The sequence below is a fragment of the Eubalaena glacialis genome, chromosome 2 (assembly GCF_028564815.1).
Source record: "Eubalaena glacialis isolate mEubGla1 chromosome 2, mEubGla1.1.hap2.+ XY, whole genome shotgun sequence".
NCBI lineage: Eukaryota > Metazoa > Chordata > Mammalia > Artiodactyla > Balaenidae > Eubalaena > Eubalaena glacialis.
This window is the reverse complement of record NC_083717.1, coordinates 100,347,596-100,370,339: the sequence shown is the minus strand read 5'-3', so window position 1 is coordinate 100,370,339 and position 22,744 is coordinate 100,347,596. Positions and strand designations below refer to the sequence as shown.

General features: G+C 35.1%; 1 protein-coding gene across 1 annotated transcript in view; it reads right to left on the bottom strand.

The window, feature by feature from the left end:
- The window catches only part of TRPM7 (transient receptor potential cation channel subfamily M member 7), a 115,279-nt gene that overhangs the window by 2,413 nt on the left and 90,122 nt on the right, over positions 1 to 22,744 (bottom strand). Inside the window, exons 28-38 of the mRNA XM_061180320.1 lie at positions 21,083 to 21,179; positions 18,698 to 18,768; positions 15,576 to 15,610; positions 13,625 to 13,650; positions 12,324 to 12,374; positions 12,172 to 12,237; positions 11,266 to 11,549; positions 11,058 to 11,140; positions 10,497 to 10,702; positions 7,804 to 7,855; positions 7,596 to 7,702 (exon numbers count right to left, since the gene is read on the bottom strand). Of these exons, the coding sequence (XP_061036303.1) occupies positions 7,596 to 7,702; positions 7,804 to 7,855; positions 10,497 to 10,702; positions 11,058 to 11,140; positions 11,266 to 11,549; positions 12,172 to 12,237; positions 12,324 to 12,374; positions 13,625 to 13,650; positions 15,576 to 15,610; positions 18,698 to 18,768; positions 21,083 to 21,179 (1,078 nt within the window). The remainder of the gene's footprint in view (positions 1 to 7,595; positions 7,703 to 7,803; positions 7,856 to 10,496; positions 10,703 to 11,057; positions 11,141 to 11,265; positions 11,550 to 12,171; positions 12,238 to 12,323; positions 12,375 to 13,624; positions 13,651 to 15,575; positions 15,611 to 18,697; positions 18,769 to 21,082; positions 21,180 to 22,744) is intronic.

The following is a 22,744-nucleotide window of genomic DNA, read 5'->3' as shown; positions in this document are numbered from 1 at the left end:
GAAGAGAAATTGATAAATTCTAGGGAGATTTCAGAATTTGAGCAGACAGAATTTGAAAGATTGGTTATGAAAAGTAAGAGAACAAAGGAACTGGCTAGCTTTTAGGTTTTCAGCCTGAGCAACTGGGTAACCATTAATGAGACAGGGAAGCAGAGTTTCGTGGGTAGGGGTGGAAAATGAAAGTCAAGAGTTCTGGAGCGAAAGTGTTACTTAAAAGTAATTCAAGGGCTTCCCTGGTGGCGCAGTGGTTGAGAATCTGCCTGCCAATGCAGGGGACACGGGTTTGAGCCCTGGTCTGGGAAGATCCCACATGCCGTGGAGCAACTAGGCCCGTGAGCCACAACTACTGAGCTTGCGCGTCTGGAGCCTGTGCCCCGCAACAAGAGAGGCCGTGATAGTGAAAGGCCCGCGCACCGCGATGAAGAGTGGTTCCCGCTTGCCGCAACTAGAGAAAGCCCTCGCACAAAACGAAGACCCAACAGAGCCAAAAATAAATTAAAAAAAAAAAAAAAAGTAATTCAAGTAGCAATGTAGGAAACTCAATATAGAAACAAGAGCTCAGGAAAGAAGTTAGTCTTCAGTTAAATTTGGTACTATCAGTATGTAGACTGCCTTTATAGCTATGGGATAGGATGAACTCAGGGAGTAATAGACATGACAATGGTTGCAGAATTGGAGAACAATGCAGTAGTATCAAATTTATACTTTATAAACAAACCACAGTCGTGCATATACCCTTATACTTTTATCTCCATGTAAAACAGAACTAACACTCAGAATATGAACTGTTAATTTTAATTTCAGTAATGGTCTATATTCAATGGTCCAAATACATATTGCCAAAGTATGAACAATTTTTGATAAACTTTAAATTCAAGACTTTGCCAGTAAGGCCTTAGGGAATGCAAATTAATTTGTAGCTGAAGTGTACACAAAGAACAATGGACAGAAACACAATTATAATTCAATTCACAATTATAATGCTGTTAACTAATGGTGTAACCATGGGCAAATCATGTAAACTCTTATTTTATGTTCTGTAAAACGATGGACTTGGACTGGGTTGCTTTTAAGGTCCCTTCCAAGTTGTAAAATCCTTTAAATGACAATTTAAAAAACAGACATGCTATTAAATATTGCATTGTATCAAAACCAAATAAAAATTATATCTGGGCTGCCTGTTAAATTCATCATTGTGTGTTCTACTTCTGGCTTAAATGGACTAAGCATGTTCCATCCTCTCTCTTTCTCACTGATTACAAGTAAAAACTGATTACAAGTAAAAACATGATACATAAAGCAACTATCTCAGATTTCTGAAAAGTAACAGCAGACATATAGGAGAAGGAAATCAGAACTTGAAGAACGATTTATATGGTGGTGAGCTTCCTGTTTTTTTCCCATCTCTTATTTCTGGGCTTAGACTTGAAGATAGCTCAATCACAGAAACATACAGTGAGTGTGGACACAAAAAGCTCCAAGACCTTCTGGCCACAGGATAAGGAAGGAGGACCCTGTGGGATGGAAAATGTTGAGGGGAATTCCCTCTTTTTAATTATTCTTTTTGCTCTTCTGCCCTTTACCTAAGCCTTGGTCATGAAGAGGCATTCCTATAGTGGTGGCAGTTGGGCAAGAACCTACGACTCCAAGAGAAAACCCTTCTCTCTGACCAGAAGAACTGAGAATAGGTAGCTCTATGATCCCAAAAGTATTATTTTCAGCACCAGAAACAGAATGTGTGTGACAGCACAAGGATACCAAAATCCTGGCTTTCTAGGCAGTGTACCAAAAAAAAAAAAAAAAAAAAAGGAAAGAAGAGGCTCCTGGGAGTCACAAAGTATGGAAGAAATCATGGAGAGGAGGAAAATGGAGAGAGAGACACCCTAAATTTATGTATGAAATCCCAGACTCATGCTTGAGTGGCACATATGTGGAAAGATGGCATAGCATAGGCTTTGAGAACTAAACTATGGTGCAGACCTTCACTCATGTCCCAGACCTGCCCTTGTTTGACACACATGTGAGAGAGACCTGATTAATAATGCAAAGGCTTTAAAAACTAAACTGACATTAGAGGCACAGCCACACAGAAGATAGACTGGGACTTGTGAACTGAATTTAACTGAGTTGATTGCATACTAACACCAAAAATCTCAAGGATTCAAAATTCAAAAATTCAAAATTCTCTATAGAGGATTTTTAATAAGACCTCAAATCTCATAACATAATATTCAAAATATCCAGGACACATTCTAAAATTACTAGAGATACAAAAAACAGGAATATTTCAAAGATTCTCAAAGAAAAAGACAACCAAGAGAAGCCAATCCCAAGGTTACCCAGATGGTAGAATAATTAAAGACTTTAAACTAGCTACTAGAACCATACTCCATGACGTAGGACAAACAGACTTGAAATGAAAGGAAAAATAAGTTTTCAGCAGAGAAATAATCAGTATAAAAAGACCAACAGGAAATTATAGTACTGAAAAATATAACTGAAATAAAAAATTCAGTGCATGAGCTTAATAGCAGAATGAAGAAATAAAGAATGAGTCAGTGAATGTGTGTGTAGATCAATAGAAATTATCCAATCTGAACAAAAGAAAAAAATTAATTTTTAAGGAAGTAATCAGAGCCACAGATTGCTGGGTGACAATATCAAAAGGTCTAACATTCTTTTTATGAGAGTCCAGAAAGAGAAGAGATTGATGCAGACAAATATTTGATGAACTAATAGCTAAAAACTCCCCAAATTTGATAAAAGTCATAAATTGGCAAATTCAAGAAGTTTAGTAAAGCTGAAACAGGATAAACTCAGAGAAAGCTACAACTAGACATAACTGCTAACTGCAGTTAACATAACCACAGAATCAAACTGTTCAAAACCAAAAATAAAGAATAAATCTTGAAAGAAGATAGATTATAATGATACATCATGGGAAGAACAATTCAAATGACTGTGGAGTTTTCATCATAAATAACAGAGGCTAGAAGACAGCAGAACATTTTTTAAGTGCTGAAAGAAAGAAATGTCAACCTAAAATTCTAGATCCAGTGAAAATACCCTTCAGGAATGAAAGTGAAATACATTCTTAGGTAAGGGGAACTAAGAGCAACCACTAAAAAAACTAAACATAAAGATAAAATAGAATACTAAAACAGAGTCAGGGGTGTGGGGTGTGGGGTGTGGGGTGTGGGGTGTGGGGTGTGGGATGTGGGGTGGAGAAAACAACAAAAAAACCAAACCAGAGACATCAATCAAAAAACAATAAAACAGCAGATCAAAATCTAACCATATCAATAATTACATTAAATGTAAAGGGTCTAAATCAGCTATTATAAGATGGAAATGGTTAGATTTTAAAAAACAAATTAAACCTAGGAACTAACTATATGCTGTCTACAAGAAAACCACTTTAAATAGAATTAATATATACAGGTAAAAAGAATGGGAAAAGATACCTGATGAAACCACTAGTCATAAGCTATGTTAATATCAGACAAAGCGGACTTTAGAACAAGGAGAATTACCATGGCATTAATTTAATAAAAATTAAATCACCAAGAAGTCATAACAACTGTAAATCTGTATGTATCTAAGAGCAAAGCTTCAAAAATACATGCAGGAAAAATTGATAGAACTGAAAGCAAAGCAGATAAATCAACAATTATACTTAGAGACCTTTTTTCTAAGTAATAAATAGAATAAATAGACAGAAAATCAGCAAGGATATTAAAGACCAGAACAACACTATCAAAAAGCTTTCCTTCATTGGGACTTCCCTGGTGGCACAGTGGTTAAGAATCCTCCTGACAATGCAAGGGACATGGGTTTGAGCCCTGGTCTGAGAAGATCCCACAGGCCACAGAGCAACTAAGCCCGTGTGCCACCACTGCTGAACCTACACTCTAGAGCCTGTGAGCTACAACTACTGAGCCTGCATGCTGCAACTACTGAAGCCCGTGCACCTAGAGCCCCTGCTCCACAACAAGGGAAGCCACCACAATGAGAAGCCCATGCACCACAACGAAGAGTAGCCCCTGCTCGCCACAACTAGAGAAAGCCCATGCATAGCAATGAGGACCCAATGAAGCCAAAAATAAATTTTAAAAAAAACAACAAAAAACTTTCCTTCATTAACATTTATAGAATACTCCATCCAACAAGAGAATATTCTCTTCAAGTGTATGTGCAACATTCACTAGGGACAGTATCTTTTTAAGGTTAAAAAAATTTTTGATACTGAAATCATATAAAGTATGTTCTCTTATCAGAATGGAATTAAGCAAGAAATAAGTAACAGAAAGATACCAGGAAAATTTACAAATATTTGAGAACTAAAAAAGATACCTGTAGGGGCTTCCTGGTGGCGCAGTGGTTAAGAATCCGCCTGCCAATGCAGGGGACATGGGTTTGAGCCCTGGTCCGGGAAGATCCCACATGCCGCGGAGCAACTAAGTCCGTGCACCACAACTACTGGGCCTGCTCTCTAGAGCCCGCGAGCCACAACTACTGAGCCCACGCGCCTAGAGCCCGTGCTCCGTGACAAGAGAAGCCACTGCGATGAGAAGCCCGCGCACCACAGTGAAGAGCAGCCCCCACTAGGCACAACTAGAGAAAGCCTGCGCGCAGCATCGAAGTCCCAATGCAGCCAAAAATAAATAAACAAACAAACAAAAAAGACACCTGTAATTAATCCATAGGTCAAAGAAGAAATCTCAAGGGAAATAAGAAATATTTAAAAAATAAAAACAAAACTAAAACATACCAAAAAAATTTTTTTTAAATACCAAAATTTGTGGGATGCAGCTAACACAATGCTTAGACGAAAATTTACAGCACTAAAATGTTTTGTTAGAAAAAAAGTCTCAAATGAATATTTTAAATTTTTACCCTAACAAACTACAGAAAAAACAAACTAAAACCAAAGCAAGCAGAAACATGGAAATAATAGAGAGTAAGTCAATGAAACTGACAACAGAAAGTAAAGTAAAACAATGAAAACAAAAAGTGGTCCTTTGAAAGTATCAATAAAACTGATACACCTCAGCCACACTGACCAAAAAATAAAAAGCACAAATTACCCTAATAAAAGAGAGGATTCACCACAGACATTTAAAAAAAATAAGATAGTAGTATCACTGACTCTATGCCCATAAGTTTGACAATTTAAATAAAATGAATTATTGTTACAAATAATTGTATGATTATTACAAATATTGTATGATCTCACTTATACATGGAACCTAAAAAAACAAACAAACTCACAGAAACAGATGACTTGTGGTTACCAGAGGTAGAGGGGTGAGGGGAGGGAGAACTGGAGGAAGGTGGTCAAAAGGTACAAACTTCCAGTTATAAGATAAATAAGTACTACGGATGTAACGTACAACATGGTGACTACAGCCAACACTGTTGTATGATATATAGGAAAGCTGTTAAGAGAGTAAATACTAAGAGTTATCGTGAGGAAAAACATTTTTTTTCTTTCTTTTTATTCTATCTATACAAGAAGATGGATGTTAGCTTAATGTAGTGTGGTAATCATTTCACAATATATGTAAATCAAACCATCATGCTATCTACTCTAAACTTATAGATATGTATATCAATTATTTCTCAATGAAACTGGAAAAAAAATAAACAAATAAAATGGACCAATTCCCTGAAAGACACAAACTACTAAAACTCACTCAAGAAACTGACATCTATTTTAAAAAATTAAACTTAATTAAAAAGCATCTGACAAAGAAAACTTCAGACTGAGATGGTTTTGCTAGACAATTCTATCAAACATTTGAAGTGGGGATAGTATCAATTCTATACAATCTATTCCCCAAAACAAAAGAGGTGTAAACACTTACAACTTATTTTTAAGGTCAGTATTATCCTGACACCAAACAAGACAAAGAGAGTACAAGGGAAAAAACCCCATAGACCAATATTCTTCATGAACATAGATATAAAAATCATCAACAAATATTAGAAAATTGAACCCAACAACACATAAAAAAGATAATATACCATGACAGGGACTTCCCTGGTGGCGCAGTGGTGAAGACTCTGCACTCCCTATGCAGGGGACCTGGGTTCAATCCCTGGTCAGGGAACTAGATCCCACATGCATGCTGCAACTAAGAGTTCACATGCCGAAACTAAGGAGCCTGTGAGCTGCAACTAAGAAGCCTGCCTGCCACAACAAAGACCCAGCACAACCAAAATATATATATATATATATATATATATATATATATATAAAATACACCACGACAAAGTGGAGTTTGTCCTCGGAATACAAGACTGGCTCAACATTTAAAAAGTCAATCAATGTAATTCGATGTAATACTAACCAATTGAAGAAAAACCAAATGATCATATAAATAGATGCAGAAAAGACATCTGACAAATTCAGTGAACATTTAGGATAAGCGTCTTCAAGAAATGAGGCATGGAAGATGTCTACTCTCACTACTCCTATTCAACATTGTACTTGAATTCCTTGCCATTACAAAAAGTCAAGAAAAAGAAATAAAAGGCATACAGATTGGAAAGGAAGTAAAGAACTGTCTCTATTGTCTACCCAGAAAATTCCAAGGAATTTACAAACAATAAACAAGAACCAAACAAACAAAAACCTCCTAGAACTAAGTGAGTTTAGCAAGAATGCAGAATACGTCAATATACAAAAATAAATAATTTCTGTATCTATTAACAATGAACAATTTTTAAAAATTTACAGATAGTATTAACATGCTTACTATGTGCCTGTCACTGTTCTAAGTACTTCACAAATACCAACTCATTTAATCCTCAAACAAAAAACAACAAACCTCTATGACGTAGGTATTCTCTGAGGCCCTGGAGTCTGGCTCCCAGGTCCAAGCTCTTAACTACTACTATATTATTGGTCATAATGCGAGGGACTTTTAAAAATACAGCTCAAGGGTGAGTGCCAGGCACCTGTAATTTTGAAAAAGTTCCACAGGGGATTCTGACACACACCAAAGGGTGAGAACAACTGGTTTGTGATATAACTTATGATTCAATAATAACTTGTAATTCTTCGAATATAAAGATGAAGTTACTATCATGAGAGACTGTATCTGGCAGTTCCTCTTCCTGTTTCACAGAATACTCTTTTCCCAACTCTTTTCCAGGCTAACTTGAAAGTCTATTCATCCTTCAGTTTTAGGCAAGTCTGTTAGTTCCCCAGGTAGCATTCCCTGACTTCTAAGTTTGTGTTAAGTGATCTGGTTACCTGTTCTATTTTTTCTGCTTGGCATTTATGATAGTCCTATAATTCTCCGTTAATCTTGTCAGTATCCAAGACCTGGCTAAACTCCACCAAGTGCAGGGACCATGTTTGTCTTGTTCACTATGTATTGTTAATATCTAACACAATTCCTGGCATCCAGCAGGCACATAATAAATATGTATTAAGTGAATGGACTTTGTGGTTTTATAAGTAATGAATGAAAGCATAGATCCATTTATAACCAAAAATATGTATTTATGCTTCTGGCCTTATGAAGTTCTGTAGTAATTAACTTTGCTAACAATTTATATATTATACTGATTAAGAAAATGCTTACCTGGAAGTTTAAGCTTTCTACAGCAAGAATTACAGTGATGTTTTGCTCTGAAGTTTTTTATTGCATCTTCTCCTAGGTTTGCTGGGCCAAAAACCATATCACAGGATCTGTGAAATTGGTAGTTAAAAGAAAAAGTCAGTTAATGCAAATAGAAATGTAGAATTTGAAATTACAAAAATGTCTTAATGAAATTATTAAAATTTATTACCTCTTTTCTTCTGCCTTTATCACAGATGGGTCAGTCAGATTTTCACCCACACCTTTATATGTATATATTAAAAAGACAATTTATATTATGTAATTGATATAAATACATAAGTATAATAAACAGTCACAAGAGATTCTATAGCGTCATCAACCATTACACGATGTTAAATTATTCAAAAGAGGATAGTTTTTCTCTCTTGATATTTCATAACTTGACTTATGACCTCAACATTGCACTAGGAACAAACACAGTTCCTATGACATGAACAACAGTTAAATGTCAGAATAGGTAGGTAGGCATGTAAGCTCCTGGTGACACCAGTTTCTGATGCAACAAGGCCAAGCTGGAAGTAAATATCTCCTCATTTACAATCTGCCCTTGTTTCACCTTAGTTAGCAAAGAACAATTAGGTACATGAAGGCATGATCTACAGGTCATTTTAAAAGTCTTGGAGTTTTTAAAATCACAGGTTAACATATAAATACATTTTCTTGCAAAAGATTCAGATTACATAAAGAGTAAGATTGTGAACATCTTCCTTCACCTCCAGCCCTCTCCAGAGGTGTTAGAAGTGTGGTTAAATCTTTTCAGTCTCATCTATTCATTCATATAAAGAACAACTACTGATATTTGAATAATCATAAAATATTTAACCCATTAGAATGAAACCTAATAAAATGGGTAGAATTTCACAATAGGAAAAGCTAGAATTAAAACATGAGTCTAATTTCTATTCAGATTGGCAAAGATTAAGTAAATATTCAGTAATGAAGAGATGGTGAAGAAATGGGCACAGTGATGAGTGCTCACAGTGCTGAGTATCAATTCATATAACCTTCTGGAAAAGTAACCTGGCCGTCGCTATTGAAATTGTACTCATCTCTAAAACTAAAAATAGGGTGACTGTCTCATAACAGAGGATGCAAATTATGCTATGCCTCCATACTACAGCTGTTAAAAGGAATGACTCAGATTTATCAATAATGATCCAGAAGATGGCCATCATGTATTATTAGGTAGAAAAAAAAAAAAAAAAAAACAAGTGAAATACACACACACACACACACACACACACACACATACATATACATAGCATGATCCCAGCTGGAGGAAAATCACAACACAAAATGATTAAAAATAAGTTTAAAAATTTGTAATTTGTCTTCACAAAGGTAGAGGAACAGTAAAGATGGGAACATTTTGTTCTTTATATATTTCTATATTGTTTAACTTGTTTGTAGTAATTGTCTAAAATACTTCTATGAAAAAAACGGCTCCATGAACACATTAATTTTGTAGAGAACATCACTATTACTCTGCTTATTAAAAATAACTGCCATCTTTTAATTAACAGTTTGGCCTCACTTCCTAGGCATATTTGAAGATGGATTGGCCCGTCTAATAATATGCATCAGAGATTTCGCTATATATATCACTTAATCATTTATGTAAAATGATGAATTTACTGAAAAAAGGATAGCTATTTTTACACAGATTTTCTTTCTTGAGTTGGTATTGAAAATCAATACCAACTGTTTGTTTTTCAACAAACTGTTTATATTTGGGAGTATCTATATAATGAAAGAAGTCATCAAGTGATAAATATTCTAAACAACTGTTTTTACGTGATTTGAAATCTGGTGTATGTTGACATTTGAAATTAAAGCTGCTCTTTAGGGGGAAAAAAAAAAATGGAACCTATAATGTGAAAGTATCATCCAGGCAGAGCTGGCAATTTGCTCAATTTCATTTTTCTTTGACCCTGCTGTGAAGCTGCATAAACATTACTCTAAGCAAATCACTGCTCTCTCATAGCCATAATTTCTTTTTTTTTCCCCTTTTACATGTATGAAGGAATCTGTCTACAAAGATGGCTATGCTCAGTTTTTCCCTCCTTGTATACATGCTGCTCTACCTACCAAGTGCTTGAATCTATTCCCTACCTCTTGAATCTGAGCTGTCCTTATAACTTACCTTGACCAGTAAAATGTGGCAGAAGGGATCTGGCCCCATTCTGGTCCCAACCTAAGAGTTTCTGCTTTCTCTCTGGAGGAAGCCAGCTGTCATGTAAGAAGTCTAATTACCTGAAACTACCATGCTACAAAAAGTCCAAGCTACCCAGCCATGTGGAAAAATCACTTGGTGGAGAACTGAAGAATTCAGCTGTCTGGAACAGAGACCTAAGACATTTGGCTCCAGTCAAGCTGTCCAAACTAGTCTCCAGCCATTCAAACCCTCCAAGAGGACAGTAGAGATAAGCCATCCCCAAATTCCTAAACCAAAGAAGTGTAAGCAAGCAAAATGGTTGTTTTAATCCACTATTAGGTAGTTTAGTTCACAGTAATAGATAACATAAACACCAGGAACAATACAGATAGTTATTGTTTTAAAGAAATGGTCTTTATACTTTTAAAGAAATTAAGGCTACAGATCTATGAGTAGAATAGGGGATTTCACATGTTTTTGCTTATTAAAACATCTGTATTACCTAAATAACAATTAAGATAGCATCCCACTCTTCAGGGCCCTAACAGCCATATACTATGGCTGTTATTGACTTGCTTTTTTAACAGCTTCTGCTGACCTAAGATTTTACCTATCCATAAATTAGATTTCTGTATATTGCTCATATCACATGAATAGATGAGAACCTAATGCATAATTTCCTTTTAGCAATATTTTAATAAATTTACCTTGTAAATCAAGTACCAGTAACTCCCCTCTTGTATATTCATAAGTCCAATGGCTAAAGGCTAGCATGATCTCTTCCAGTGTATTTGTTGGAATAATCTCATCACCATTATTGTTGTTGTATTTTCTAAATTCTCCAGTCATACATTCTTCCACAGCAAACCACTGTCCTGCTGAATGGCAATACAGCAGGAAAACTTCAAGGAACCTTATGAAAAACAGTTATAGATATTACTAGTTGTGTTCTTTTTCTTTTTTTATGATAAACCGAATGACAATTTTTATTGATTTAATCTTAACCAATACACAATCTATGCCATATATAATTCTTTTAGCTCTGCAACCACCTACACTTATTCACATTTTTTAACTCAAGTTCAGTGCCCTCAGAAAGGTTCCTGCTCAATTTAGTCATTTTATCCTATACTAATAGTTTTCTTAATAAAATTCTAATCCATCTTTAAAATGGGTAAATAATGAAATATTCAGCATCAACAATGAAGATCAAAAGAGAATGCTATCCACATAACACTAAAAGATCTCAAAAATTTTAAAAGATTTACCTTGGAGAATATGGTATGGATTTGGGTTTCATTTGGTTGAAGGCAAATGTGAGCTTTTGTGCTGCTCTCTGTTGCTGAATTTCCTACAGAACAGAAAAAAGAAACCCTCGTTCAACACTGAAATTAAGATCATTTGATTTATCATACTTTAGAAGTGAAAACATGAAGCTCAAATAATGCTTCACTGTATGCATTCACTAGCACTTACTCTAAGACAAAGATGCAGAACTGTATCTTCTTTATAAATACTTGACCATGTATTAACCACCTCAGGAAGAAAAGATTTGATAATATAAAGATGTCCTGATTTGAGGATATCATGTTCTGACCAAGTACACTGTACTTTGACAGCTCTTCGTAAACCTCCTCCCATCTCCTCTTTACTTAAAAACTCTATTTTGGCACAGAGGCCTAGCTGTGACCACGAAGACATGCTGTTATTCAATATGTTGGGAGAACTCTCTTCCAAGCGATACACTGTGACAGGCTCACCTGCAACATGAATAGACATATTTTAAGGTCAAAGTACGACTCTGAAAATCACAAGGTAGAAATTGGCAGGTATCTTTGGTTAAGATTAAGTGAGGAATAGAAGACGAGATGGACCAAGTTGTAGTTTTATAAAAGAAGTTTAAGGGCAAGAAATACTCAGAAACTAAGGATCTAATATCTCTAAATTCACCTGTATTTGGTAATGATAAGCATTTTTGAAATCGTGAACATTGTCGAGAAAAACTTTTAGAAAGCAATTAGACTTCTAAACACTTCTAAGCTAAACTTTTTAACAGGAGGTTAGATCTGTTCCACAAACCCTGTGATATCAATTTATCAATGCTTTCATTGCTAAACTACGGATCAAGAGCTTTTCTGAATTAAAATACACCACTGCTTCTGATATGCCAGAAATAGAGAAAATCAATACTTCTGATGCTTCCTTCAGTTTAAACATACCTGAATCTTGTAGTAATCAGGCTGATTAAAATTTATATGAAATTAACAATTCTTAATGTGATCCTTCCTCTTTCTGTCACCACCCATGTTCTATATTACAGTTAAAACCACATGTTAATTAAGGGTTTATTTTCCCTCTTATTTCTTTACTTTTTGGATTTACCTCTTGGAGGCACAGGTGTAAATGGAATGCTCTGGGATAATCTCATCAAGTTATTTCTTTCCACAGCTGCATAAAAATGAGAGAGAAATAATGAAATCCCCAAAAGCTCAAAGAACTACTAAATTTTGTTTTTAATATTTACTATTACTAACCTGAGTAATAGTAATTTGTATCCATAACTGGTTTAAATGGAGAAGCAAGACCTAAAACGGTAAATAAACAAATGAGACCCTTTTAAAAGTACTAATGCAGCATAAATTTTTGTTCAAGCATTCTCATTTAATCATCCCAAGTTTCCTTCATGTAAGCTCTGTTCACAAAAACAGAAAAAAACAAGTAATAAATTATGTCCATCATGTGCTTTATTACCCTATTTCATTATGCCAGATTAGTGGTAACTGGGTAGTCTGACACCTGGAAGGGAAAAAGCACATGATGGTTCACACTCTCCTGTTATAAACTGCATTCTTCCCTTATTCCCTACTAAAAAAGAAAAGTATCAGACCTTTGGGGTGTGGGGCTGTAGCCCTGTAACCATTTTAATGGGTTGACCATGAGAAGATATAAAATAACAAAAAAGCCCCTTTTCCATCTCTAAGTATATCTGAGGACTTTACTTTTTTTTAATTTTATTTTTTTATTGAAGTATAGTTGATTTACAATGTTGTGTTAGTTTCTGTGAGGACTTCACTTTTTTTTTTTTTTTTGGCCACGCCGTGCGGCTTGCAGGATCTCTCAGTTCCCCAAACAGGGATTGAACCTGGGGCCACAGCAGTGAAAGCCCGGAATCCTAACCACTAGGCCACCAGGGAACACCCGAGGACTTCACTTTTTAACTGTAGTGAGAAAGATGGATAATAAATTGAACCTGCTATGTGTTAAGTTTCTAGAATATAAATGAAAAAGAACCTATCGTCTTGCAGAAGAAGAAAGCTATGTGTGAGGGGTATAAAATATAGTGTGTGTGTGTGTGTGTGTGTGTATGTGTGTGCGTGTGTATGTGTGTTCTCACACATGCACACAATACAGGACTGTAGAGGAGGGGTACCAAACGTCTCCTGGTTGAAGAAAGGTTGAAGGATATCTCAGAGGAAGAGGGCTTTGTGAGTGCAAGGTCAAGGGAGTCAAGAATACCTCCTGCTCAGGTTTCACCTAGCTGACTGAAAGAGTACAATTCACTAACACAGGGAATATAAGGGAAGAAGCAGCCTGAGTAGCAAGGATGAAGGGGAGTGGGGAGACTTCTGTAAAACGATCATCATTCAAACGGTGAGTTTTTGTATTTGTGAAACACTTATAATGAAGAGAAACAAGCTGAGGGGAGAACTTTCTACTACCTTGGCTTTTTCAAATATGAAGTCTAAAATTTCTTACTTAGGACAATGTAGTATTTGCTAAAGTACATCATATACAATCCTCAGTTTTTCACATTAAATCTACCACACAGACTCACCATTTAACGTTCCTTCTTCAGATGGCCTAAAGAAACAACAAAAAATATAAGTTACAATTTTAGTAACTTAAAATTAGTTTTGGCTACCACAAAATTTTTTATTTTATAAAGTTACTGTTATTTAATATAACATTATTAAAGGAATTCTGAGATTCAGATTCACTTTTGTTTGAATATTTGCCACTTCCCTTAAGCTTGTACCAAATTCATACACGGATATGTATAAATCCATATGCATATACTTTATCAACAACTTTTACCTCCAATTTATGCCTACATAAATATTATTAGTAGTTTGATGCCAAACTGAAGGTTCAGTACTAATACAGTAAAATATTCCATGACTCCTCTATTTGTGGAGATTCATTCCAGTACTTTAATAATGCCTTGAAATGACTTTGCAGGATTCTAAAAATACTTCAACAGAATTGATGGGCAAAGAACAGAGAGAACAGCAATTATATATCGTTTTGCAAAATTCAATTGCTAACGTTGAAAAAAATTTTTTTCCAATGTTGAATATATTTTTTATAACAACATATACTGGTACCAAGTGTAGGTTCTATTAATCCCAAAGATTCCAGTGCAAATTAGAGACAAGTGTAGTGGAAAGGAAAGGGAAATGGGAATCAAGAAAAATAGATTAGAAGCTTAGCTCTCCCATTATACAGTTATGTGGCCTTGCTCAGGACTAAAAGGACTAGATCCAGAAAGGACCACTTGAGTAGGAGACCTTGGTAATCTCTTTCTAGCTCTTACATTCTATCTGATCCTGATATTTCCTGTTGGCTTTCACCTTAGTAACATAAATATTTCCTATAGGAAATACTTTGACCCTAGCATCAGCCCTTTGTCTACTGTTGATAAACCACTCTTAGCACCCAAAGAGTACTGACCAACTCCACCTTTCTGGGTACTTCTATGGGTACTTCTGTAACTCAATGTTCTCTTGTTAGCTGAATTAACATCAACTTTAAGTACTGATTCTGCATTTACATCCTACAGTTCTACTTATAAAAGACATTATTCTCTGAAGAGGTCTGATTATAAACAGGTCTTCCAAGTGCCATTCAGGGCCAGGATACCTCCACAATTTGAACAACTGCATACCCACATATAGCACCTGGTTTATTTTCTTCTCTATATATTCACATCTATTTCTGATACAGAGAAGGAAATAGGGAAAACACTGTATAATATATAATAATTACCCTCAAATTGGCTTCCCTTCTCAAGCAGTTCACATTGGAGAGTAACTTTACCATGCTTCTAGTATCAACTGGGTGTCAAAACAAGATTACTCTTTTTTAATGTCCTTTGGAATCCTAAAATACTAATTTCCAGGCTGGAAAACAGAGAGATTATCTTTGATTCTTCTTTATCTTTATGTTTAATCTGTACTGAAAATTTTCACTTTCTGGGGATGACTACTTGTAAGATTGCCTTTTGTTTCTACTTTTGGTTCTGGATTACCACATCACCTTTCTCGTGGATCTTCCTGTATGCAGGCTTTCTAATGTACGCTGTGTATTACTGCTCTAATTATCAAAGTGCTTTCCAAAAGCAGAAGAAAGGCTTGTTGATTAGAACGATGGGCAGAGAAATTATTAACTAAAGTGTCAAACTAAGTTGTTGAACAAGTTTATTCAAAAGCAAGTTGGAAACAGGACTAAATAATAAAATCATAATTGTATCATTATAATGAAAATTTTAGTTGAGTTGTGGTTATAATATGACTAGTATAACTATATAAAATCATAAATTTAAATATATACATTAACTTATAATAAATGATTCCCCAATCTCTTCTATGTAAAGACAGGAGATCACAAAATAAATAATCAGCAATAATTTCAAGAAGTGTTAAAAAGATGATGCAAAGAGCAGGAAAAAAACAACATTCAATAACTATGATACTTTTCACACTAACGATGAGAAAAGGCTTACTTACATTTCTCTATTTGATGGTCTATCTTGTAGCCAATCCTTTAGTCAGAAACAAACACAAACAAAAAGTTAAAGAAAAAAGTCTCTAGATAAAGCATAACTGTTTATCTCTGTTTTGTATCCTACATGTTTCATGAATGAAGGGTTGAAAAGTTAATATGAATTTGTTTTATACAACTGAACTAATAAAATAAAAAACTGGTATAAAAGCTACCATAAGGCCATTCCACAAGGTAGAATAAAGAATTTCATGAGTGTTATTTCCTACAACATAATTGTAATTGTCTGTTGACAATTCTATTTTCTTAAAATACATATTTGTTTCTATGACTCTAAAAAAAATATATGTGCCTGTTGCCAAAACACATCAAAGTATAAAGAGAAAAATTAAAATCATGCAAACTGTGACAAAGAAATCACTAATAACAGGCATATTTCACTGAAGCCCTTTTGTGTGTGTATGTGGTAGGCTTTATTCTGCAGTTTTATATTTCTAGGTGTGGATTTATTTTTACCTCCCCACTTTGGGACTTATGCTTCCTGAATTTGAATCTTCATATATTTCATCAATTTGGAAAATTCTAAGTCATTTATAATCTCTTCAAATTGTCTACTCTCTCAAGGCCAATTTAGAGGTATTTTTCCATCTCTTTATGTTTAACACATTTTCCACCTAATTATAATTCTATGTTACATTGTGGTCCAATTTAGCAAAATTCTCCATTCAGCTGTGCCCAATCTGTTATTTTAACCCCCACCAAGATTTTTTTTTTAAATTAATTAATTTTATTTTTGGCTGTGTTGGGTCTTCGTTGCTGCGCGTGGGCTTTTATCTAGTTGTGGCGAGCAGGGGCTACTCTTCGTTGTGGTGCGCGGGCTTCTCATTGCAGCGGCTTCTCTTGTTGAGGAGCACTGGCTCTAGGCACGCGGGCTCAGTAGTTGTGGCTCGTGTGCTCTAGAGCGCAGGCTCAGTAGTTGTGGCACAAGGGCTTAGCTGCTCCGCGGCATGTGGGATCTTCCCGGACCAGGGCTTGAACCCATGTCCCCTGCACTGGTAGGCAAATTCTTAACCACTGCGCCATCAGGGAAGCCCCCAACTGAGATTTTTTATTTTTTCCCAGATTTTCCAGTATTTTTGAGTAGTATCTTTTCTAGAAATATTTATAATACTTTTTAATGGCTTTAATCAGACTTATTTTATAATCTGTAACCAATAATTCTACTATCTCAAGTTATCAAAGATCTAATACTGTTTGTATAAGCTGGCTCCCACAAGTTTTGTAATTTGGCATTGTGAGGTCATCTTCAATGGAACCTTATTTGTAGAAAAACTGTGCAGCTTAGGTTCAGGATGAGTCCTTCCAGAAAGGAGGATTTGTTACTGTGAAACTCTGTGCTAACTAAACCCCCTTCCCATTGAAATAATTTTTTTAATAAAATGATTTTTAATAATACAATCTATCTCCTTACAGCACAATGTAAGTTAATATGGTTAATATGGTTTTTTTCTTTTCTTCAGACTTCTACAATGTTTTAATAAGAATGGGCATCTGGGGGACTTCCCTGGTGGTCCAGAGGTTAAGAATGCACCTTCCAATGCAGGGGATGCGGATTCGATCCCTGGTCGGGGAACTAAGATCCCACATGCCACAGGGCAACTAAGCCCGAGTGCCGCAACTACTGAGCCCACACGCTGCAATGAAAGATCCCGCACGCTGCAATGAAGATCCCGCGTGCCACAACTAAGACCCAATGCAGCCAAATAAATACATAAATATTAAAAAAAAAAAGAAGAAAAAAAGAATGGGCATCTGGGACAACCGGCAGGCGAGTGAGCAGGGCAAACTGGGATCACTGGGTGGCCGGGACTCCTTGCTGGACCCGATCCTCCTGGTGAGCATTTCTCCGCTCAGGGTCACAGACTGCAGACTGGGCAACACTTTTCTCAAATGTTCCTGGGCAAGGTACGACTGCCGGGGAGGGGATGGATTCCTCACTCCCCATGCTGGGCCGGTTCTGGGCACTGGAATTCACTTCCAAGGTTCACTGCTGGCTGGCCTCAGCTAGTGCGAGCACGTCGAAAAATTTTTCCCATCATCTTCAGTAAACATCACAACCTTTGTGCATGCATGAAGAAAGTTTCCTCTCCCCCAACCCCCTTGCTGTGGCCACAACAAAGGAACATGCATAAATGAGATGAATAAAAATACAGTAATATTAAAAAAAAAAAAAAAGAATGGGCATCTGATGGACTTAGAAGATCCTCTTGTTTCCTTTCTGCATAAGATGATGGAAATGAGTGAAACAATAGCAGCAGCAGGTCAAAGGCTTCTAACAGGATAAGATAAAAAAAAAAAAACAACTGGTGTACAAATACACTGACTGGAATATCCAAGGGGTTTCCCTTTCAGTTTATCACGGAGATGAATCCACATCCCATTCACACACTGAACCACTTATAGTGCCCAGTTCTATGCACAACCTGGGATTTCTCCCCTGCTTGCTCTGGCAGCTTCCTGGAATCTTCTCCATCACCTTTGCTTGCCCCACCTGGGGCTGATAACACCTGGTTGAATGACCTCTTTGTCTTCTGAAGAACCTCCAGGCTCTCATGGTTGCCTTGCTTGCCAGGGTGGGAGCAAGCAAGAGGGTGTGAGTACATGTGTAGCGTTCAGTCCAGGGGGATGGGGCCAAGTTAATATGTTCTTGATGATCCAGGATCATAATTATGAGCACTAATTTCTATACTTGACTAGAAAGGAGCAATTGTTTTTGCCTTCTCCCAAGCTATTTGTCTTGGTTGCCAAAGTCTGCTTTTAAAGAGTGTTTGTAAAATCAAATATTACCCCAGTTGGCTGGGAATAATTTTGTATCATTAGCTTCAATTCAAACAGAGATTCCTACCTTTCTTTCTTCTGCATACATTTTTCTTTAATAATTCCTGACTATTCACTACAGGAAGAAACTCTTTTCCATAACTGCTACTATGCACTGAGGTCAGTTTTCTAACGTTAAAAAATTTTTGAAAGCTAGATATAATCTCAGATAAAATATCACCATCTTTCAGCTCTTCTCTAATAAATAAGTATTTTTAAATATGCATATGTTTAATTGAAATGTACAAACCGGTAGTAAAGCTGCTTTGGAATCTACTTCATGAGTATCTTCTATAGATGGCCTTCTACTGTTACTTTCCACTAAAAGAAAATTTTAAAAATAAAAAAGTTATACAACTAAAAAATTTTTTTTAATACCAACTAACCAAACACAAAGTGTTTCGAGGCATAATATAACTTTCCTAAGATAACTTATCCTCTCCCCAACACTGCTGAACGTAAGAGTTACATGAGTCCCACGGGTCTCTTGACAGGATATCAAAATTATTCAATTTATTTTTGTGAAAAGGCAATATGAAATAAAAGAGTATGGAAAAAAAAAGTCTTCCTCTTCCTCTGTTCCCAAATTTCTTGTGTATCCTTCCAAAGATATTTTGTTTCTATATATACCCCTGAATCTTCTTTTTTTAACGTAAATGCTAGTATAATATATATATCTTCAGGTTTTTTGTTGTTGGTTTTTTAACTTTAAGCTTGGAGATCTTTCAATATCAGTACACAGAGGATTTCTCTATTCTACTTTGATATTATGCTGAAATTCATACAATGGATATACAATAATTTATTTAACCAAACTCCTATTGATGGACATTTGGCCTGATTTCAATCTCTTGCTGTAACAATGTTGCAATTAATAATCTTATATAAACATCATTTTACAGTAATGGAAAAAAAAACCAGTTCATCTTTCCCCCCATTTAAGATGCCACTTTTGTCACATTTTGCTTGTTTATGCTAAACAAACTTTAGAATTAAGCCTATTTTCCAAAAAAAGTGAGGATGTTAAATTTTAAATTAATTTAGAATTTACAACCTCATGATACAATAAAGGAAAACCTCAGAATGAACAGTGAAGAGAAATCTTAGAACAAAAGAATGAACGGTGAAAGGAAATCTTAGAACATTCCAAGTATAGAGGGCAAAAAGAGCAGATTGAGATATATTAGGAGACTCTGGGCAAAACTTTTTCAAGATGATGAAACTGAATATTTTGAAGAAATTTATTCAAAGAGCAGAGAATCCAGTGTTGACCTAACCAAAATCATGACGTAACTACACTGGTGGGAAAGGGTAGACATCTGTGCACGCATGTGGGCTAGGGAACAGAGAGGGGTGGGGATGGTGGTGGGGAAGAGCTCAATCCTTGTCTTCTTTAGTGGGAGGTCAACAGATACTGCCTAAAACTGAAATACGAGGATATAAAATTACAGGCATCCTAACTTTAGAAATAATATCCACGTTATCCAAAAATAGTGAGTTTTATTTCTTCCCTCCTAACCCTTCTACCATTTATTTTTCTTCCTTTTTTTCTTTGGCTAAAATGTTAAATAGAATCCTTGTCTTGTTCTCCTTCTAGGGTGTTCAATATTTCACTATGAAGTATGGTATCTGTGGTAAGTTTTTGTTAGATACCCTTTATTCCTATTAAGGACACTCCATTCTATACTTACTTTGCTAGGAGTTTTAATCATGAATGGATGTTGAATTTCATCAAATTCAGCCTTTTCTGCAGCTATTAAGATAATCATATGATTTTTTTCTTTAATTTGTTACTATCATGCCTTATATTTTTGAATGTTAAACTAATTTGCACTCCTGGAATAAACCCAACTTGAAGAGAATAAAAGGAGAAATGATGGTGAGGGGAATAAGGAAGTACTGCTTTTCTTAAGGAACCTTATAAAGATTCCATGTACATAACTGAAAAGTTAGATAACAATAAATTTATATGCATATAACTATGACCCCAAAAAAGCATGATATGGAAACATCTCCAGATCATTAAACTTTTTAAATGAAAAATTAAAGGTGCAGGACAACATGTATGGTATGCTACCTTTTGTGTAAAAGATGAAGAGGTAAAAAAGACTATTGTCATATATGACTACATAAGCATGAAACTAGAGAAAAAACAAAAATAACAGTGGTTACACATGGGGTTGGAGTGAGACTGAGACTGATCTTCAAAGTGCTTGTGTGTGTGTGTGTGTGTGTGTGTGTGTGTGTGTATTTTAATTTTGAACCAAATAAATGTATTAGTTATTTTTAAAGGTTAAAGCAGAAAAATAAGTTGACTAAATGACTATACAGATTAAAATACAACCGATTCATTTGTAAAAGTTAAAGTCAGCAGATTTGTAAAAAGCGAGTCTTTGCCTTTCATCTTTTAAGTCTAAACAATTCGTTGAAAAATATTAGAATGTTCAGATTATGTATTATTCAAGGTTAAGAACAATGAAGGACCAGAATCTTCATTTTCTGACTTTTGAAACATTCACTGCTCAAGTGTGTGACATACATAAAATACATTTAAAGTTTAATGATGTCCATAAAATACCTGTAAAGCTTAAATGGGTATGTTTGTTAGCATAATTCATGAAGTCAAAACACTCACCTCCTTCTGAATGAAGAGGAACAGAAGTTCTGTGACACTCAGTAAATCCAGCATGAGAACTCACATGTTTCAGAGTGTTTTCAGAAGGAATATCATTCTGCATATTGTACATATAGACAATTTTAAAACAATTGAACTAAATTTCAAATCATTGCTCTAAGTAGTATAAGAGCCTCTGGATCTCTTTAGCTCAATATGCTTTAATCTACCTGGACTCCAAAGGGTATATTACAAATTACAGTTATTTTCTTCAATGTCAATTTCAAAAACTGCCATCAAAACACCTTACTTGCTTATTATTCATAAATCCATCTGAATGAATCCTTTTTCATAGCAATACAAGTTCATTTAAAAAATTGGAGGAAAATAGGAAACTATAGGGAAAATAATAAAACATGTATCAATTCACCTTAAAAAGAAAAAAACTACTATTTTACACTAAAATTGAAACAGCAATACTTTCTTCTTTGGAGAGTAAAGAAGTGGAGGGGAAATTTATTTTGGGGAGTTTTGGTAGCTTTCTTATTGCTTTGTATAAGCTATTTGTATAACAAAGATCTATCTGATCATTATTTGTCAAATTTCAATTTTTTTCAGATTTGTTTTATCTATGCTTTATATTTTTAGGTACTCATCTCTTTACATCCTTCCCTTAATATTTGTTTAAAAAGCCTCCTGGCTTTACTGACTTAATATTTCTATTTTCTTAAGTTTTTTTTATACTTTGAATTTTTATATTTAAGTCCAGAATTCATCTGAGCTTATGAAGCGATATGAAACAGACGTTTCCAAATTTCTACCCAGTTGTCCAATTTGTGTGTTTACTGACAAAGCATTCCTTTTCTCATCAATTTCTAATCCAACCCTTATTAAATTTGTATTTGTAGAAGAGTTATTTTGTAGTCACCAAAATGTTTCACTAAATATTCATGTTTCAATTGTACCACCTGTATAGATATTTTAGTATCTAACAACTAATTCTCCCCCATTTTCTTCTTTTTACCTATTCGTTTTCCCAGATGAACTAACGAAATTCATTAAACTAATGCGGAAGATCTGATACCTTCACCCTGTTTCTTCTTTTCAGCTATACACAGGTCATACTACCATGTAACTTTAAAATATTTCCAAACCTCTACCACCCCTCAGAAACAATGAGTTTTAAAATGTTACTACCACAATAAGCTATTACTTTCATTAAATAAATTTAACTTAAACATCTCAAGAAAATTAAGTTTTTCTACCTTTGATGTTTCACATTCTTCACATTACAGCTGATTTATTGATATATAGCCAAGCAAAAATGCTAACCTTTTTCCTATTGTCACAAGGCAACTCTGATTTCCTTTCTGATTTTAGTTGTTCCTTTTGGAACCAGTTCTAGCTATTTCTTGATTGTTTTACTTAAGTACTTTCCTTGATATATACTCTTTGATGCAATGACACATCAATTTCATAGAACCATCTTTGATAGAAATTCTAGTGTGGGACTGATGAGTGGGCTTCGAGGTATTTGTAAAACTCTATATTTTAAAAGAAAAAAATTTGTATATGTGCATTTGCCTGGGAAGGTGGTCTGTAGTTTTCATTACATTTTCAAAGGGATGTATAACCCACAAATGTTCAAGAACTCAAAACCTCTAACCGTCACGAGCTACAGCT